General features: G+C 41.8%; 1 protein-coding gene across 6 annotated transcripts in view; it reads right to left on the bottom strand.

Moving 5' to 3' along the window:
• lmo7a (LIM domain 7a) overlaps window positions 1–17,459 on the bottom strand; it is a 128,511-nt gene that overhangs the window by 13,744 nt on the left and 97,308 nt on the right. For 5 of the 6 annotated variants that reach the window (XM_052521874.1, XM_052521875.1, XM_052521877.1 and 2 more), the window contains 8 exons: window positions 12,458–12,619; window positions 10,890–11,077; window positions 10,559–10,622; window positions 10,079–10,138; window positions 7,445–7,470; window positions 6,738–6,842; window positions 534–626; window positions 74–447 (listed from right to left, as the gene is read on the bottom strand). In XM_052521874.1, coding sequence (XP_052377834.1) covers window positions 74–447; window positions 534–626; window positions 6,738–6,842; window positions 7,445–7,470; window positions 10,079–10,138; window positions 10,559–10,622; window positions 10,890–11,077; window positions 12,458–12,619 — 1,072 coding nt within the window. The remainder of the gene's footprint in view (window positions 1–73; window positions 448–533; window positions 627–6,737; window positions 6,843–7,444; window positions 7,471–10,078; window positions 10,139–10,558; window positions 10,623–10,889; window positions 11,078–12,457; window positions 12,620–17,459) is intronic. The other variant, XM_052521879.1, reaches the window with a different exon arrangement.

The following is a 17,459-nucleotide window of genomic DNA, read 5'->3' as shown; positions in this document are numbered from 1 at the left end:
CTTAAGGAAACCAATATGTCATATTGTAATTTGGGTGAAATTTCCCTTTGAAGAAAATATTATTATTATGAACCATTGCTGCTGTTCCTGCATTCTGGCATTCTCCATGTGTTGTTGATTAGCAGCCTTCTGGTGCCTCCTCTCCTCCTCCCTCTCTTCCTCCTTCCTCCTTTGCCATCTCAGCTCCTCCTCTTTCCTCTGTCTCCTCTCCTCCTCCTTTTGCTCCTCCCTCTTCTTCTCCATCTGAAGACGCAGCAGATCTCGCTCCTCTGTTCTCATCCTCTCCTCCTGCCATCGCTGCTCATCCTCCATTCTCCTCTTCTCCTCCTGTCTTCGCTGTGCCTCCTCCTCTTCCCTCCTCCTCATCCTCTCTTCCTCCTGGTCCTCCCAGGGCAGGATGGGCTGGCGGAGAGGGCAGGGTAGGCTGATACTCTTGCTGCTCGGCTCCTGAGGAATAGACAGTAAAGGGATAAAGCCAAAGCCAGAGTTTGTACCTCGGTTTACTACCAGAAAATTATGTTTTGGTTCCTCACTTCTTGGTGCTGTCTGCCCCCGTCAGTCACAGCATCCTGCTGGGCTCGACGCCACTCCTCCTCCAGTTTCTCCTGGTCACGACTGTATTTTTCCTGTTTACAAACACACACAAAGTTTCTCTGGAGCTTTGGTCACCCGCCCCCTATACTTACTGACAACAACATTTAATCGCAATCAAACAACAGGTAGGCCTGATCACAGACAGAGATGAGACAGCTTACAGGGAGGAGGTCAGAGACCTGGCAGTGTGGTGCCAGGACAACAACCTCTCCCTCAACATCAGTAAGACCAAGGGGTTTATCGTAGACTACAGGAAGCAGGAAGAATAGAACAGGGTCGAGAGCTTCAAGTTCCTTGTTGTCCACATCAGTAAGGACTTAACATGGTCCACACACACCAACACAGTTGTGAAAAGGACACAAAAGCACCTCTTCCCCGACAGGAGGCTGAAAATATTTGGCATGGGCTGCAGATTTTCAAAAAGTTATACAGCTGCACCATTGAGAGAATGGCTGAATCACCACTTGGTATGGGAACTGCACCGCCCTCGACCGCAAAGTGCTACAGAGGGTGGTGCGGGCGGCCCAGTACATCACTGTGGCCGAGCTCCCTGCCATCCAGGACCTCTATACCAGGTGGAAGGCTTGAAAAATTGCCAAAGACTTCAGCCACCCAAGTCATAGACTGTGCTCTCTGCTACCGTCCGGCAAATGGCACCAGAGCATCGGTTCTCGGACAAACAGGCTCCGAGACAGGCTTCTACACCCAAGCCATAGACTGTTCTCTCTGCTACCGTCCGGAAAATAATACCAGAGCATCGGTTCTCGGACAAACAGGCTCCGAGACAGGCTTCTACACCCAAGCCATAGACTGTTCTCTCTGCTACCGTCCGGCAAATGATACCAGAGCATCGGTTCTCGGACAAACAGGCTCCGAGACAGCTTCAACACCCAAACCATAAGACTGCTAAATAGTTAATCAAATGATACCAGAGCATCGGTTCTCGGACAAACAGGCTCCGAGACAGCTTCAACACCCAAACCATAAGACTGCTAAATAGTTAATCAAATGATACCAGAGCATCGGTTCTCGGACAAACAGGCTCCGAGACAGGCTTCTACACCCAAACCATAAGACTGCTAAATAGTTCATCAAATGGTTATCCGGACTATCTTCATTGACCCTATCTTGCACGGACTCTATGCACACTCACAAGACTCTACCCACCCACACACACACGCTACACTGACACTCTCACACAAATCCCAACACACGCACACACAGAGTGTACAAAACATTAGGAACACCTTCCTAATATTGAGTTGCACCCCATTTTACCCTCAGAACGGGGCATGGACTTTACAAGGTTGTCGAAAGCATTCCACAGGGATGCTGACCTATGTTGACTCTAATGATTCCCACAGTTGTGTCAAGTTGGCTGGATGTCCTTTGGGTGTTGGACCATTCTTGATACACACGGGAAACTGTTGAGGGTGAAAAACCCAGCAGCATTGCAGTTCTTGACACATTCAGAACCGGTGTGCCTGCCACCTACAGTGGTTTTTCCTTTAAAAGTTTTGAGTTTATGCCGCGACCGTTTGTGGTAGATTGCATCGTTCTGTCATTGCACCACACTACCACAAGGGGGAGTTAGAACGCTTGATCTATCGGTAGTCTAAACTGTAGCACAAATTGACTGTCTTTTCGTAAGGTGTTTTCAGCCGGAGTCTCTCTTCTCTCACTAGAGTCCTGCATCAGGCAAAAAACAAAAAAAAATGCTGGCAGTGACCCTGGAGTCGAGAGACCCGGGTAAATACAAATGGGGGAATTACACTTGACATATGGACTGATGATTTCGAAAAATAGGCACGGTTGGCTTTTTGTTTCTCTTCCTCTAAAAACAGAAATAAATAATTTGAAATAACAAACTGGATTGATTTACCAGTGTGAAAGAGTGATAGCCCCTCTATATAAAGTGAGTTCATCTTTGCTGTTGTGAAGAAGTGTTTAATAAAGAAATGTTTTGACCAAGTTCATCTGCTCATGTGTGATCAATTATTTGTGACATTGTGGTTACAATGAATAATGTAAACAAAATAAATAAAATAAATCCTATTCATATTGAATAGGATTTATTTGTTTTTACTTACTATATTACGTATTGGATCACAAAAAATACAACTTTTATATTAACGTGTAGTTTAGCAGTAAAATGGACTGATGGAGATGTGGACATGCTCGGTATACATATCCTGAAAGAAATAAATCTCACTCCAATCATTTTTAATAGAAAGTTCGCAAAAATAGTTATGATCTTGCTACCTGTCTATTTGTGGAAAAATCACACTGAATAACTCTTTAGTCAAATCAAAGTTGACCTATTTGCTTCTATTTTTGTCTACACCTACTGATTCTGTGATCACCAAACATCATGCAACCACAACTCAGACACAAGAGGTATGTGGCAAGGTTTACAGTCAATCACGGATTACAAAAAGAAAACCAGCCCAGTCACGGACCAGGATGCCTTGCTCCCAGGCAGACTAAATAACTTTTTGCCTGCTTTGAGGACAATACAGTGCCACTGACACGGGCCGCAACCAAAACATGCGGACTCTCCTTCACTGCAGCCGAGGTGAGTAAAACATTTAAACGTGTTAACCCTCGCAAGGCTGCAGGCCCAGGCGGCATCCCAAGCCGCGCCCTCAGAGCATGCGCAGACCAGCTGGCTGGTGTGTTTACGGACATATTCAATTGATCCCTATCCCAGTCTGCTGTTCCCACATGCTTCAAGAGGGCCACCATTGTTCCTGTTCCCAAGAAAGCTAAGGTAACTGAGCTAAATGATTACCGCCCCATAGCACTCACTTCCGTCATCATGAAGTGCTTTGAGAGACTAGTCAACGACCATATCACCTCCACCCTACCTGACACCATAGACCCACTCCAATTTGCTTACCGCCCAAATAGGTCCACAGACGATGCAATCTCAACCACACTGCACACTGCCCTAACCCATCTGGACAAGAGGAATACCTATGTGAGAATGCTGTTCATCGACTACAGCTCAGCATTTAACACCATAGTACCCTTCAAACTCGTCATCAAGCTCGAGACCCTGGGTCTCAACCCCGCCCTGTGCAACTGGGTACTGGACTTCCTGACAGGCCGCCCCCAGGTGGTGAGGGTAGGTAACAACATCTCCACCCCGCTGATCCTCAACACTGGGGCCCCACAAGAGTGCGTTCTGAGCCCTCTCCTGTACTCCCTGTTCACGCACGACTGCGTGGCCACGCACGCCTCCAACTCAATCATCAAGTTTGCGGACGACACTACAGTGGTAGGCTTGATTACCAACAATGACGAGACGGCCTACAGGGAGGAGGTGAGGGCCATCAGTGTGGTGTCAGGAAAATAACCTCACACTCAACGTCAACAAAACTAAGGAGATGATTGTGGACTTCAGGAAACAGCAGAGGGAGCACCCCCCTATCCACATCGATGGGACAGTAGTGGAGAGGGTAGTAAGTTTTAAGTTCCTCGTCGTACACATCACAGACAAACTGAATTGGAACACCCAGCAGCGCTTCTTCAACCTCAGGAGGCTGACGAAATTCGGCTTGTCACCAAAAACACTCACAAACTTCTACAGATGCACAATCGAGAGCATCCTGGCGGGCTGTATCACTGCCTGGTACGGCAACTGCTTCGCCCACAACCGTAAGGCTCTCCAGAGGGTAGTGAGGTCTGCACAACGCATCACCGGGGGCAAACTACCTGCCCTCCAGGACACCTACACCACCCGATGTCACAGGAAGGCCATAAAGATCATCAAGGACAACAACCACCCGAGCCACTGCCTGTTCACCCCGCTATCATCCAGAAGGCGAGGTCAGTACAGGTGCATCAAAGCTTGGACCGAGAGACTGAAAAACAGCTTCTATCTCAAGGCCATCAGACTGTTAAACAGCCACCACTAACATTGAGTGGTTGCTGCCAACACACTGACTCAACTCCAGCCACTTTAATAATGGGAATTGATGGAAATTGATGTAAAATATATCACTAGCCACTTTAAACAATGCTACTTAATACAATGTTTACATACCCTACATTATCCATCTCATGTGTATATGTATATACTGTACTCTATCATCTACTGCATCTTTATGTAATACGTGTATCACTAGCCACTTTAAACTATGCCACTTTGTTTACATACCCTACACTACTCATCTCATATGTATATACAGTACTCAATACCATCTACTGCATCTTGCCTATGCCTTCTGTACCATCACTCATTCATATCTTTATGTACATATTCTTTATCCCTTTACACTTGTGTGTATAAGGTAGTAGTTTTGGAATTGTTAGGTTAGGTTACTCGTTGGTTATTACTGCATTGTCGGAACTAGACGCACAAGCATTTCGCTACACTCGCATTAACATCTGCTAACCATGTGTGTGTGACAAATACATTTGATTTGATTTGATTTGACTTCCAGGGCCTGCCTGCTTTTGTGCGGGCTTATTCCTCTCTGTCAGTGGTAGATTTTCGTTTTGCTTATACGTATTTTTGCTGTTCGTTATTTGCCTGGTTTTGGTTTCTTAACTGTTTATTGGTCATTGTGTATGTTGGCTAGACCCAGCTGAATAAGTATGTCTACATTGGAAGCTTTGCTCTCTGCGTCTGACTCCACACCCACCACTCCTAGCTTTTGTGACAAACATATACTGAACATAAATATAAATGCAACAATTTCAAAGATTTTACTGAGTTACAGTTCGTTCATATAAGGAAATCTGTCAACTGAAATAAATTCCTTAGGCCCTAATCTATGGATTTCTCATGACTGGGCAGGGGGACAGCCACGGGTGGGCTGGGAGGGGCTAGGCCCACGCACTTCCAAGCCAGGCCCACCCACTGGGGAGCCAGACCAAGCCAATCAGAATGAGTTTCTCCCCACAAAAGGTTTTATTACAGACAGAAATACTACTCAGTTTCATTAGTTGTCTGGGTGGCTGATCACAGATGATCCTGCAGGTGAAAAAGACGGATGTGGAGGTCCTGGGCTGGCATGGTTACACATGGTCTGCGGACCTACTGCCAAATTCTCTAAAACGACGTTGCAGGCGGCATATGGTAGAGAAATTAACAAATTCTCTGGCAACAGCTCTGGTGGACATTCCTGCAGTCAGCATGCCAATTGCGCACTCCGTCAAAACTTGAGACATCTGTCGCATTGTGCTATGTGAGAAAACTGCACGTTTTACAGTGGCCTGTTATTGTCCACAGCACAAGGTACACCTGTGTAATGATGATGCTTTTTAATCCGCTTCTTGATATGACACACCAGTCAAGTGGATGGATTATCTTGGCAAATGAGAAATGCTCACTAACAGGGGTGTTAACAAATTTGTGCACAAAATTTGAGAGAAATAAGGTTTTTGTGCTTTTAGAACATTTCTGGGATCTTTTATTTCAGCTCCTGAAACATGGGACCAACACTTTACATGTTGCGTTTATATTTTTGTTCAGTATAATTTCACAGTAGGTAAAGTGCCTTCGCTCATACAACAACCGACATCCCTGAAATCCTGACAAGGAAGAAATTGCCATATTTTAGTCTACCAAAACCCAACAAAGGGCAATAGGAAGACAAGCTAGACGAATTACATAAGATCCAAGACTAACAGGAGTCTACCTAACTCCTGACCATGAAAACAGAAACAATCCCAGATGTTTCACCTCAAACCGCTCAGTTTGTTTGTACAAGCTCTATACTCCAGCTACGTCCCCCAAAGTAGGTGAAATTGGGTAGAAGCTTGGCAGAAAATCTATCCGTCTCACTAAGAAATTAGGCCGTTTGACCTGCAGGGAATATAGAGTGGGGGAACAACGAGCCTTGGCCTCTAGTCTACAGCTGCTCTGCAGGGATCAGGTTGGACACCTTTTGAACCAAGGTCTATGTAATGTAAAGTGGAACCAAATGTTCTACTGTGGACACAGATGCACATGAGCCCACACACATGAGCCCACACACATGAGCCCACACACATGTGCATACATACATGAGCCCACACACATGAGCCCACACACATGAGCCCACACACATGAGCCCACACACATGAGCCCACACACATGTGCATACATACACATCATAACAACCCCACCACCAACACCCACTACAGTGTTTCACCTGTAGAAGTCGCTCCTGCTCTTTCTGCCACTTCTCCTGCCTCCGGCGCTCCTCCTCCAGGTCCCAGGACCAGTGGTTAGAGGGAGCGATGGAGGGAACGGGCATCTGACGGAAGAGAGACATTGCCTTTATAGGTCAAACTTATCCTGCCATTACACTAATAACAACATTCTTTCCCCTTATCTGATGCTTGAATACAAGTAATACAATCAACAAAACTATTTGGGTCTCCCCAACCCTTATACATATTTTCATACATTTCACTTGTTTTTTATTTTAGTTGTTTCATCGTTTATGTATTAACGTGCTACCCATGTATAGTATTTCAGTTTCTATGACTAAGATGAGAAGTACAGTCGGTTATTCCTTCCGTGAGCCTTTTCAAAGTGAGCTGCAGACGATTCAGTCCACTCAAGTTATCATAATCATCATCCAGTTTCAAAAGATTGTTCATTGTACAATACTCAACGACACAAAAGTTGGGGAATTCTCTGCCCTGTCGTCAAGGTAACTGGGCAATCAAGGAGTTTAAGGGAGCAACGGATCCTGCCCCTTGGGTGGTAGTTAAATAACCCATAACTATTCCACACAGTAAAGATGTCACTCACAAAGAAGCTGTCATGCTTGAGAACGCAGTTGAGAGCAAAAACCCCAACCACTTGTTTTTAGAAAACAACATTCTTTAAATTTTAAATAGTATTACTTACATCTGATATCGCAGAATCTGATCCTCCTTGAAAAAATAATAAACATAATCAAATAGCTCTAATGTTTCCAGTTATATCTCAGAGTGTTATACATCATTCAGTATGCTGCCACGTCAAGTGCACTGTTTTTAAATTCCAAAAATACTACATCATTACCACGTTTGTCAAGACAACTGAAGAGTTTGCTAAAGCGGACACAGACTGGCACCTCAGGATTTTAGTGTTTAAACTTTTAAAACTATTAAATGGTGTTTAAACTTGAACCAAACCCTCAGCTATAATTTGAGATGTTTTCAAATCAAGCCTGAAGCAAACAAAATGTGTTTTTTAAATTCACCTCGAGTGTTGCTAATAATGCCACAAGGAGTATATTATTTGACAGAATACCAGTCTTTGATATTCTGTCAAATAGTAGGTACCAACATACTGCATGGTAGATACCAACATAATGTTGGTGTGGTACCAAAGCACATCACACTAACTAGATCAGTGTATTAACATCTCATGAAAATAAAATCATTTTTAAACAGATTACACAAGATGCAAACAGGAATAGCACACAAAAATCGAAATAAGTCACCAAAAATCATGTTGATATATTGATGCATGCAGAAGCATTAGCTATTAGTAAAACCACAAGAGCACCAGCATAGCACAGCACAGCATGCAAGGTTGAGTGGGAGGGGAGCCAATGTGTGACACCTGGACATCACACCAAAATACTATACCACACACCTGACTACACTTTCACCTGAGTTAGACTTGTGATAGTATAACTTTTCAGGCTTAAGAGCCATAGATGCACGTACAGTGAGGTCTGAAATTATTGACATACTTGCTAAAGGAGTAAATATGACTGTATCAAATAAATAGGCTAAATTGTGTGCAAAAACAAAAAGGGGGAAATTACATTATTTGGTACTTTCAGTACCAGTTAAAAGTTTGAACACCTACTCATTCAAGGGTTTTTCTTTATTTTTTGACTACTTTCTGCACTGTAGAATAATAGTTGAAGTCATCAGAACTATGAAATTACTCACATGGAATCATGTAGTAACCAAAAAGTTGTTAAACAAATCAAAACATATTTTACGTGAGATTCTTGAAAGTAGCCACCCTTTGCATTGATGACAGCTTTGCACACTCTTGGCATTCTCTCAACAAGCTTCATGAGGTAGTCACCTGGAATGCATTTCAATTAACAGGTGTGCCTTGTTAAAAGTTGAATAGTGGAATTTCTTTCCTTCTTAATGTGTTTGAGCCAATCAGTTGTGTTGTAACAAGGTAGGGTTGGTATACAGAAGATAGCCCTATTTGGTAAAAGACCAAGTCCATATTAAGGCAAGGACAGCTCAAATAAGCAAAGAGAAATGACTGTCCATCATTATCTTAAGTCATGAAGGTCACTCAATTTGGAAAATGTCAAGAACTTTGAAAGTTTCTTCAAGTAAAACCATCAGGCGCTATGATGAAACTGGCTCTCACGAGGACAGCCACAGGAAAGGAAGACCCAGAGTTACCTCTGCTGCAGAGGATAAGTTCATTACAGTTACCAGCCTCAGAAATTGCAGCCCAAATAAATGCTTCACAGAGCTCAATTAACAGACACATCTCAACATCAACTGTTCAGAGGAGACTGTGTGAAATCAGGCCTTCATGGTCAAATTTCTGCAAAGAAATAACTATTAAAGGACACCAATAATAAGAAGAGACTTACTTGGGCCAAGAAAACGAGCAATGGACATTAGAAGGGTGGAAATCTGTCCTATGGTCTGATGAGTCCAAGATTTTTGGTTCCAACCGCTACGTCTTTGTGAGACGTAGTTCCCACCATAAAGCATGGAGGAGGAGGTGTGATGGTGCTTTGCTGGTGACACTGTCAGTTATTTATTTAGAATTAAAGGCACACTTAACCAGCATGGCTACCACAGCATTCTGCAGCGATACGCCATCCCATCTGGTTTGCGCTTAGTGGGACTATCATCTTTTTTCAACAGGACAATGAGCCAACCCTCCTCCAGGCTGTGTAAGGGCTTTTTGACCAAGAAGGAGAGCGATTGAGTGCTGCATCAGATGACCAGATGACCTGGCCTCAACAATCACGCAACCTGAACCCAATTGAGATGGTTTGGGATGAGTTGGAACGCAGAGTGAAGGAAAAGCAGCCAACAAGTGCTCAGCATATATGGGAAATCCTTAAAGACTGTTGGAAAAGCATTCCAGGTGAAGCTGGTTGAGAGAATGCCAAGAGTATGCAAAGCTGCCATCAATGCAAACATGCAGTCAGAAAAAGGGGGGGGATGGAAAAAGGCATTGGCTTCAAAGACAACCTAAAAACAAACAACAAAAACAAAAAAAGCAGCGGGCCCAACACGGAGCCCTGGGGAACTGCTGAGTATTCAACTTTTTTCTCTCAACCTTCCCGTAATCATCTAAATTTAAAAAACAATTGATCATAATGATTAGGTTAAGTCATAGTTGAGCCGAAAACCTTTATACCAGGTAGGTCCATAGGAGAACCACTGGGATAGAGAGAAAGAGATGGAAGCCCAGAGCACCCAGCCTTCTGATAGTAACACAAACTATTGATAATAACCCGTCACCAAAACCAGGGCACAGTCAGGCCCTTTTTACCTTGTTCAAAAAACTCTGACCTCCGTTTTAAGTTTTTCAAAGATATGGGTTCTACAGACTCTATGTGAGAGATGGAGAAATCAGAACAGGAACACAGAGTGTAAGAGAGGAGCTGGGAGAGAAACATTGAAGTAATATCTTCTACAGTATCATGGCATGGATAACATCTATCAAAATCTACATTATCCCCCACTGAAAACATAACAATTTCATTAGGATTACGTCGTCACACTCAAAATAAAAACACATTTATATAAGCTCAGGCCAGCTCTTTCCAAAATGCTCACACAAACATATCCAACATTACAAGCAAACAGAACATCATAATATCATCAGTACATAATTGAGCAATGAGCAATTCACCATCAAAAACACATACAATCCCAAAGAGAGAATGTTGTCATTGCTTTCTCAAGCTTGTTGATGTTAATAGGCTAGTCATAAAAACTCTGGTTAGTATCTCTGCTCTATGCTCTTTACCTTTGTTTTTCACGGTCACCGTCTTGTCACGGGAACCTCCATTCACTCCAATGGATGCCACATCCTGCAACAAGATGAAGGAAAAGCCTGTTGAGAACTGTTTGGGGTTTAATCAATACATGTTATTAAATGTGATCATGCAACTAACAATTGTTAACAACAGTTTTTTGCAATTATGTCCTATATCAATGCCCTTACCAACCGTTTCACAACATATTTGCAACTTTGTGATAATGCAATATCTTATCTGGGTATTTGTGAGTAAGATAAGAAAGCTAACAAGAAACACTTGAACACTATCAACACCATGAGGTCTTTGTGTAAAACTCACAGTGATTTGTTGGATGGCGATTTCCTTGGTGGTTTCTATGGATCCCTGAGATGTGAAAGCCAAGCTGGTGGTTGAGTTAACCGTGGCTGTGTTGGGGGAACCTATAAGTGTTGGATGATGATTCATACTGGTCAGATTGATGGTCTTATGGCTTTTGCACGGCAGGGAAGGTAGGTCTCTGTCCCAGTCTGAACATCGCAGACACATGACAATGGCAAAGAATCAAAGGGGGGTGTGTGTGAGAGAGAGTGAAAGACAATGTATGTGTGTAAGAGAGAGTATGTGTGTGTGCGTGAAAGCACAATATTAGGAAAGGTACTTTAAAAGCACCACTATACAACTATAGGACAAAGTACAGACGCTACAGCTTGGAAGGGAAAATAAGATTGTTTTGTTATTCTAAAGAACAGCGGGAGGATTTAGAAACCACCTTCCCAACCCATGCACAATCTACAAACCCCTAGGATTTACCAACAGGCTCACACGCTCTCCTGCAAAAGTGTCTATTATGCAACGTAATAGACTGATTAATGTTTCGGTGGTGTAATCGTGTTATAATAGCATGTGTAAGCCTGTTGGGGAAAACATACTCTAAATAGGGAAGACAGAAACAGACAAGAGATAAACATTCAGAAGCAAACACACACAAACAGTCAGAGAAGGGAAGACAGAAACAGAAGAAACACAGACAGACGAAAAGTAAAACAGACAGACAGTCAAAACTGAGCTCCCATATCACTAACTAAAAAGGTTCTCCTTTAAGGACCTCAGCCACCCAAGCCACGGTCTGTTCACTCTGCTACCATCTAGCAGACAGAGACGGTACAGGTGCATCAGAGCCGGGACTGAGAAACAGCTTCTATCACCAGGCCATCAGACTTTTGAACAGCCATCACTAACGGCTACCTGCCCGGTACTCTGTCCTGCACCTTGAGACTAACGCCCCATGTATATACTGTAGAGACATTAAACACTGGTGACTTCATATACTGTTAATCACTGTGGATGTATATACTGTATTCTTGAGATAGATCATTCTACTATACCTATTACTGGGCATACCCTTTTCTTTTCCAAATGATATACTGTCTATACAGACCACATATTTATGCTCTGGACTCTGACACTGCTCACTCGAATATATCTACTTTGAATTGTTAATAGGACTCGTTTTGACATTTCTTGATCAGATTTTTGATTGTGTATTTGTATTGTATTTACTAGACATTCTACGGTGCTATTGGAGCTAGTAACAATCATTTTGCTGCACCTGCTATAACACCTACAAATCTGTGTACGCGATCAATAAACTTGATTTGATTTTATCCCAGAAGAGACTAGAAAACTGTTGAGACAATGAAATTATAATTAAACTGCCATGAAATAATTGAGCACAACAATTTACTGACCAATTCAATGTGGCACAATAGTTTGCCAACACAACAAACAAAAACAACACTGACACTAAAAATACAAATTCTCGACGTGCCTCAAACCAACAACCACACACAGACATTTGCACACGCACCACACGCCCGCACACTCTCTCTCTCCAGTCGTCTACTCACTGTTCCTGCCGTGGCGACGTATGTCCATGGTGAGGCTGCCCTGCTGCAGGGCCTGCTCTGTGCTGCTCTTCCACTCGCCGTAGCTCATCTCTGCCACCCTGTGCCCGCTCACCGCCAGCACCTCGTCTCCCACCTGCAGTTGGCACAGCTCCGCTGGGCTGCCTGGGGGGCACAGAGATGGGCAGAGAGGTCAGAAAAAACAGGGTTCTGATATAGATAATGTAATGTGGAGGGCACAGGGGGTGAGATAGAGGACAGGTGTCAGAGTAGCAATGTAGAGTTCAAGATAAGGGTAAGATGTCACAATAGAAAGACATGCCCCGAGAAAAAAATATGCAGAAACTCGTTACTAAAGACAGAGTCATCTATGATTCTCCGAATAATATTTTGAGGCAGATGTTCTCTTTTCCATCTCATCCTCTCCTCACTGAAGGAAGATTATGGTAAGGACATCTTTCCAAATAATATAAAAATGGAAAATTAACAAATGTACAGAAAGATCAGTGCGAAGGCCAAATTACAGAGGAATAACTTTTTGAGGCAATTATTAAATCCTTTCACCAGGGCTTGATGGCATACCGGGAGAGGTATATCAAGTATTTTTTTATATACTAAAAGCTCCATTACTAGTTTGTTTTAACTACTCCCATAGAAATGGTAGTCTGTCAGGTACTCAGTAGGAAGGTCTGATTTCTCTATTATTAAAACAAGACCCAGATGGTAAATATAAAGACCCGGTCTATCTAAAAAACTGGAGGCCCCTTACACTTCAATGTGGTGATGCAAAAATACTAGCGAAATGCATAGCTCTCAGAATTAAAAGGGTTTTACCAGGTTGTATTCATGCTGATCAGACAGGTTTTTTACATGGACGATACATTGGAGATAATATACGAAAACTACTAGAAATAATAAAACATCACGTAACATATAAGAAGCCAGGAATGGTATTTATAGCGGATTTTGAAAAGGCATTTGATAAAGTAAGACTGGATTTTATTTATAAATGCCTGGATTTTTTTCAATTTCGGTAATTCTCTTATAAAATGGGTAAAAAATCATGTATAGCAACCCCGGGTGTAATATAGTAAATAACGGCTACTTCTCAGAGAGTTTTGAATTGTCAAGAGGAGTTAAACAAGGGTGTCCACTGTCACCATGTCTATTCGTTATGGCCATCGAAATGCTAGCTACTAAAATCAGATAACAACATTAGAGGATTAGAAATCCGAGGCTTAAGAACAGTGTCCATGTATGCCAATAACAACATTAGAGGATTAGAAATCCAAGGCTTAAGAACAGTGTCCATGTATGCCAATAACAACATTAGAGGATTAGAAATCCGAGGCTTAAGAACAGTGTCCATGTATGCCAATAACTCAAGTTTTATATTAAGTCTGCAAGCTAGATCCCTGCAATGTCTCACTGAAGATCTAGATAACTTTACTGTACTCTCTGGATTAAAACCTAATTATGATAAGTGTACAATATTACGTATTGGATCTTTAAAAAATACAACTTTTACATTTCTCTGCAGTTTACCTATAAAATGGGCTGATGGTAAAGTAGACATACTCGGTATTCATATCACAAAATATATAAATAAGCTCTCCACAATTAATTTAAATAAAAAAACTTGTAAAAATAGACAAGATCCTGCAACCATGGAGAGGTCTCTTTATGGAAAAATTGCCCTGATTAACTACTTAGTCATATCTCAGTTTACTCACTTACTTATGGCGCTGCCTACTCCTGATTATTTGTTTTTCAAATTATTTGAGCAAAGAATATTTAACTTTATCTGGGACGCTAAACCAGACATAATAAAACGTGCCTATCTATATAATGAATATGATTTGGGTGGGTTGAGATTATTAAATATAAAAGCACTAAAGTTCTCTCTAAAAGTTTCACTCATTCAAAAGTTTTATTTGAACCCTAAATAGTTCTCAAGTAGATTAATCAGAAAAGCTCATCCATTGTTTCAAAATGGCCTTTTTTGCCTTTGTGCAGATTGCCATGTCTCATTTTCAATTAACTGAAAATGATACTTTTTTCAAAGTATCTCTCTTTTTCAAACAAGCATTGCAGAGCTGGCTACAATTTCAATTTCACCCCCGGAAAAGATAGAACAAATATTACAACACATATTATGGCTGAACTCAAATGTGTTGGTTGATAAAATACCTGTATTTATGGGAAATATGTTTTAAAGGTATTTTGTTCTTAAATTATATTGTAAATGGGAATGGTAGAGTTATGTCCTTCATGGAGTTATCAGAATTGTACTGAAAGGTCTGTGCAATCCAAGAGTACAACCAATTGATTACAGCATTACCCCAAAAATGGAGGAGGCGGGTGGCAGCGGGAGGAGGTAGGGAACTGGTCTGTCTGCCCAATATAAAGGATCAAAACTGGCAGAGGAATAAAAATAGCATAAATAGGAAAGTTACTAGTTTCATTTGAGGAGAAGGATGTTGACAACTATACCATACAGATTGCAAAATAGTTGGGAAGAGATTTTTGATGACCTGATTCCATGGTACAGGGTGTATGAATTGATATATAAAACAACGCAAGATTCAAGACTTAGTGCTTTTTCAGCTAAAATGATTTTATAGATTTTTTGCCACCAACAAAATGTTGAATATTTGGGGCTTAAAATCATCGAAGCTCTGCAGATTTTGTTGTGAGGATACAGAATCAATAGACTATTTATTTTGGTATTGCCCTCAGGTAGCCTGTTTCTGGTCTCAGGTTCATAAATGGCTGAGAATGCATAGAATTGATCTAAAATTGACCCTAGAAATAGTACTGTTAGGAGATCTGGAGAGACCTGGTCAGTCAATTACTTATATACTAATACTCTTAGTAAAAGTATTCATCTTCAACTTGCAACCTGTGGATTCTACTCAATTAGATAGATTGAAATGGTTTCCTAAACATCACAGCATAGTTGAAAGATATGTGTTGCGTAAAAAACCCAAAGTGGGTGGCCAGCAGAGATAGGTGGGATGGGCTGAGGGAAGCTGAGGGTTGGTATGTGGAATTGGAGACAAGTGGGAGTGTTGATGTGTGGGAGATAGAATGATGGTCAAAGATAAAAGTAAAAAATAAAGTCTAAATAAAACATAACATAAAAGTAAGTTTGAATGACACTGAGGGGCAGTGTTTTTACAACTAATGCCGGTTTGCCTGAGGCTGATGCAGTGCAGGTGTTTGTACACATGCATATACACACACTCTCATTCAAATAAACACATAAAAGAACACACACATCCATGTAATAGTGCCAGACATGCACACAAACATATACAGTTGGCATTGCTGTTATGATTTTAGTTGTCCTTGATGTCCTTTGATTTAAATGTATTATTTTGTTTTATAATGTTTTTCCATTGATGTTTTCTTCTGTCTTTTCCTTTTTTCTCTTTAGTTCATTCTCTTGGTTGTTGGTGTATTGGGGGGTTCTTGAGGGTGGGGAATGGAATTAACTGTATTTTAGATTTTTCTTATGGGGGGACTCTGGGAGGGGTCTCGTATGGTTGAGGGACAGCTATTGGGGAACTGTGGGGGGATCTTGGAGGGTTCGGGTTCACATTTTTTGGCCTGGTGGTAGATCTGTCAACGTGCCCTTGAGCAGGGCATTGACCCTGGATGCTCTGAATGGGAATCTGTTGGATGGCTGGTATGATGTAGTTGTTGAGTGGCTTCACTGCAAGTATATTGTATGTTTAGAATATTCAATACATTAATTTACATTATATATTTTTTATAAAAGACATGCCCGAGATAGGACAAGGCAGTGATTGCAATAAACCATCTCAATTATTTAAAGTGGCTTCTGCTTCTTGTCTCCTTCCCTCATCTGCACTGATGGGGTGGTATGACAACAGGTGACAGCTACTCCCGTAGCAAATTAGGGCAAACCTAACCTACAGTATAAGCATGAATGCGAACATCACCGTTACCATAACTAGAAACAGCGATTCCACCATTTTGTGCACAGAGTGGCATCAGTACCTTTTTCTTAACAGTGGTGCAGCGATAGCCAAGTGATTCCTTAGTACATATATATAGGCTAGAGAGAGACAGGGCCAGCAGATCTGACCCAGATAGAGGCTGCCCTACATAAGGCCTGTCACATGCTCTGTTACTTGGTCCCATCGGGTCCTACTAGCTCACGAACTGAAGAACACCAGCAGTGAAATACAGGGCTCATCGTAATGGCTGGAATAGAATCAAATCAATAGTATCAAATCTGTCATGTAGAATAGAATAAAACTGTCCATCCAGGATGGACATTTTTATTTGGCATCACCTTATATTAAAAGGATCACATACACATACATTCTCACATCACACACATTTGAACTAGTCAGTCCATTATACTGCATAGACTAAAAACAGAGGACATTGATACATTCACTCACAACTGACCTCTGCCCCAACTGCACTGGATGTTATAAGTACATTTGGGGCGGCAGGGTAGCCTAGAGGTGAGAGTGTTGGGCTAGTAACCGAAAGGTTGCAAGATCGAATCCCCGAGCTGACAAGGTACAAATCTGTCATTCTGCCCCTGAACAAGGCAGTTAACCCATTGTTCCTAGGCCGTCATTGAAAGTAAGAATTTGTTCTTAACTGACTTGCCTAGTTAAATAAAGGTAAAATAACTGTTGTTGTGTCACAACTGTTGAATGTCATGTTGTAAAATTACCCAAAATCTGAATAGTTACTTGCCTGATATTACTGTACGTTCCTTTTTTGATGTCTTAGACTCCATTCCCCCTCATGAAGATCCCCTGCCCCCTTACCTCTTCCCTGTCTACTGTACTCATGTCTGTCTTTAAGTAAAGTAATATGTATTTCTAAAAGATCTATTGTTCATGCAAATACAGTGGTTAACTGTTCTTTATTTCCTACCCTCAGAAGTACAGTATTGTTCATCACTGTTTTTGTCATCTTGTGTGAACTTGGTCAGCTGAATCTCTGAAAGCTTTCT

Source organism: Oncorhynchus keta, chromosome 7 (genome assembly GCF_023373465.1).
Source record: "Oncorhynchus keta strain PuntledgeMale-10-30-2019 chromosome 7, Oket_V2, whole genome shotgun sequence".
Lineage (NCBI taxonomy): Eukaryota > Metazoa > Chordata > Actinopteri > Salmoniformes > Salmonidae > Oncorhynchus > Oncorhynchus keta.
The sequence above is the reverse complement of the archived record's forward strand: the minus strand, read 5'-3'. Positions and strand labels throughout refer to the sequence as shown.